Source organism: Morone saxatilis, unplaced genomic scaffold, assembly GCF_004916995.1.
Source record: "Morone saxatilis isolate NCDOM2014 unplaced genomic scaffold, NCSU_SB_2.0 Contig12, whole genome shotgun sequence".
NCBI lineage: Eukaryota > Metazoa > Chordata > Actinopteri > Moronidae > Morone > Morone saxatilis.
Window position 1 is genome coordinate 14436410 of NW_023339674.1, and position 3730 is coordinate 14440139.

General features: G+C 41.4%; 1 protein-coding gene across 1 annotated transcript in view; it reads left to right on the forward strand.

The window, feature by feature from the left end:
* Nucleotides 1-3730, forward strand: part of ncln (nicalin) — a 12264-nt gene that overhangs the window by 3381 nt on the left and 5153 nt on the right. Inside the window, 7 exon segments of the mRNA XM_035652698.1 lie at nucleotides 987-1067; nucleotides 1331-1434; nucleotides 2716-2804; nucleotides 3155-3294; nucleotides 3401-3523; nucleotides 3526-3607; nucleotides 3610-3628. Of these exon segments, the coding sequence (XP_035508591.1) occupies nucleotides 987-1067; nucleotides 1331-1434; nucleotides 2716-2804; nucleotides 3155-3294; nucleotides 3401-3523; nucleotides 3526-3607; nucleotides 3610-3628 (638 nt within the window).

Here is a 3730-nt window from a genome sequence, read left to right on the forward strand (position 1 = left end):
AGAAATATTAAGAAAAAGATGCAGTTGTCGTTTGTGTCTGTAGCCTAAACTATGTAGACTGTACCAGTCTCTATTAGCCCCACTCAGGCTTTCTATTTAACAGTGGATTGTAGCTGTTTCTGTCTCATCTTGTGCAATGAGCATTAAATCTGTTAGCAAACCTTCTTCACCATCATGCAAACTAAAGGCAGCCCGCATGATCTAACAGGATGCAAACATTTCTGTGACTTCCTGTTTATTATTTGAAGGCTGCTGTGGGCAGGGTCCAAAAATGCACCAGCCAAAAATATTTTAGGTATGGTGGACAGCGGAGTCACATTACTTTTAACCTTTAGGTATAAAAAACACTGCGATATAAACCTGGCCCTACGCTGTGATTCCAAATTATTTACCAGCAAAACCCCAAATTTACCAGCATTTGGAGCTTGGCAGGTATTACTCTTGGACCCTGCGTGTGGGTGGGCATAAATCCTGGAACAAAAATGGTTGTGTGGACTGAAAGTCTGGAATTTTTTTAATCTAGATGGATTTACACACACTAGTGGGCTGAGAGGACTTAAAATTGCCTGTTGCTTTTTCTTCAAGGTCTTCCACCTCTAACGAGGAGATTATTAATGCCTAACGTGCGAGCATATGAGTATGTTTTCATTCACAGTTCTGCTACAGTATATTTGTCACAGTTCATGGAGGGATTCAGAGGGCTTTGATGACTGTTTGAAGATCATACAGCAGAGAACAGTCAGAAAGTGTGCAAAACAAAGCAGGAGTGAGGTGTTAGTTCAGGGCTTTCTAATCTGAGCTTTGTGTCAGAACCAGAAGAAAAAGTGGTTTAGTCACACTGCAGGCTGAGGTTTTTCTCTGAGGTCTGCGGTCAGGAGGTTGTTTGTGACTGTGTCATTGGCTTAGCTGAATCTAATGCTTTAGATATTCTGTTTCTGCCTCCTTATTTATTTAACTTGTCTAATGGATCTGTTTTTATTGACTAGGGTCGTCTGGTTGGAGTTGGAGGAGAGGACCTGCCCACTATCGTCGTGGTTGCTCATTACGACTCCTTTGGTGTTGCTCCAGTATGTTCACTGCTTCTGTTCTCCTACAAATAAAACCTGACACTTTCAAAACATACTGGACATTTAGCAGCTGATGAAATATGTAGTCAGCAAAACAACTTATTTAGTCTCCAAGTTCATTACCCAGACACAGTGTCTCTAAGTTGGAGCCCAAAAACTTTATACTGTAGGAGTTCAGGAAATAAGTAATGCAGCACAACAGTCTGTAAAAAGAGAGGCCAGGAAATGCATCTGACTCTGTGTGTGTGTGTTGTTGTGTCCAGTGGCTGTCGTACGGAGCAGACTCAAACGGTAGTGGAGTGTCCATGTTACTGGAGCTTGCTCGTCTCTTCTCGAAACTTTACACCTACAAGAGGACACACGCTGGGTGAGTAATGATGGTAGATGGTAGCACTCCCATTTAGACTGCTTTTTGGGTCATTTTTGTCTCTTGAGCTGCAAATAAATAAACCTATAATAATAGAATATATACATTTTTAGCTGCATAAAAAGTACAAATTCCCTGTTGTGTTACACATTCATGTCAACTAGGGGTGTAATGGTATGTGTACTGAATGGTACTCAACTGAAGTCTGTAGAAACATCAAACATGTCATTTATGACCTCATCCCCCAAATGTATTGATTAGCAGAACAGACTGGCAGCCTCTCACTGCAGATGTCCACTGTGCCAAAGTAATAACTAATGCTATAGAGCGTTTATCAAGGCGGGTATGCAACCGTACCTACACAGGATTTAACCATATGGTTCTTGAGCTCTGCTGCAGTTTGCCTTCACTCGTGTATTGTAATCAGTCTGTTGTGCTCTGCCCTGTATCTGTATGAACGAGTGCAGGCTGCAGTAGTCTTTCCTTATTGATTTGAGTGCATTAACAGTCACAGTAAGAACTAAGGAGCTACTGTTAAATGTTTACGTTTTTCAATATTGTCCGATATCTGTTGTCTGACATCGGAAAATAAGATGGTATTCACCAGTGTTGGCTGATGTTTATCTGTTGTGTTGCATCAACAGCGGTATCGGCATCTGATATCGGCCATATTTGTTTTATATGCACCCCTAATGTCAACACATACGCCTCAGTGCTGCACACTCAGTCCATGCGTTGTATATATGATGAACTGTAGAAGCAGTATTGATTGCTGACATGAGTGGTTCATCTGAATAGAAGATGAAGTCTTTTTGTCATGTCTATCACATTTGTTAAGGTTAGTGTCCTGCTCCAAATGCTTTTTGAGAACTATAATGAACATTATCTGTGCACTCTGCTGGCAGTGGGATTCACATCCGACTGTGTTAAACACTTAATGCGGTCAATAATATGGTACAGGCTCATTCTTATGTCTAAATGTACTTAACAGTCACTGAGTGGAAGGACTCGCTTACAGAGAGTGGTTAGTAAAGGACTAATGGACTTCACTGTAAATTCTCTGTGTAAGACCAAGTTGTGTAGGTTTAAAATCACCACTACTCATTTGATTTGTAAATCATGTTAAGATATGCTTTGTGATTTATTTCCCACAAACATTTACTTATTACAGCTCTAGTCTCTGTCTGTACATGATAGTATTACACATCCTTCTTCATCTGGTTCCCTCAGGTGATTTCCCTTGTAGATTTGACTCATTTGTAAATCATGTTGTGTGTTCAGGTACAACCTGCTGTTCTTTGTATCTGGTGGAGGGAAGTTTAACTACCAGGGCACCAAACGATGGCTGGAGGACAATCTGGATCATACAGGTACTGTTCAGTAGTCTCTTAAACAGTACTTACACTTACATATTCAGGCAACTGGGTTCGGTTTGATTTACTATTTTCGGGCCATGGTTGGGACAATTATGTAAATTGTATATGCAAACTTAAGTACAATCCCAGACCAGTTTATCTGAATAGTAAACAACATACACATCAGAACCAAATTTCCGCAGACTATTAGTGTAGTATGTGTAGTATTATAGTATATTGTAGTATGTTTCAGTTTAAAAAAAAATAAGGTCTAAAACTAGTTTTACTTTACTTTTAACCTTCTGTCTTTCAGTATTTTTTTAACTTGATTATTAACTTCTGCCTGTTGTTCTTTGTCTCCATAGACTCCAGTCTGCTGCAGGACAACGTAGCCTTTGTGTTGTGTCTGGACACTCTGGGGAACGGAGACTCTCTGCACCTCCATGTGTCCAAACCTCCTAAAGAGGGAACTCCTCAGTATTCTTTGCTCAAGGAGCTGGAGATGGTAATTAAATGACTTAAATTACTGAATCTCTGGACAAAAACACGCCAAAACAGTATATGTATTAATATATATGTCTATTTCTGTTGCTCTTCCTGTTTCCTCTCAGGTGGTTGCGAGTCAGTACCCAGAGGTCAAGTTCTCGATGGTCCACAAGAAAATCAACCTGGCAGACGACATGCTGGCCTGGGAGCACGAGCGCTTCGGGATCCGCCGGCTGCCGGCCTTCACTTCAGTTGTCGGCATCTTGCCTCCCACCGCCTGGCACAGCGCTCCAGCATCATGGCGTGCGTCAGTGTCCCCTCCTCTCGCCACGGAGCGGAGAGCCCCCTGCTGGGTGGGTTCATTACTGCAAATCTCTGAATCATCAAAAGAAAAGAGTTTTAATTCATTGTAGGCTGGCGGTCATTTTCATTTATGTCGTTGGTGTTGTTCAGAC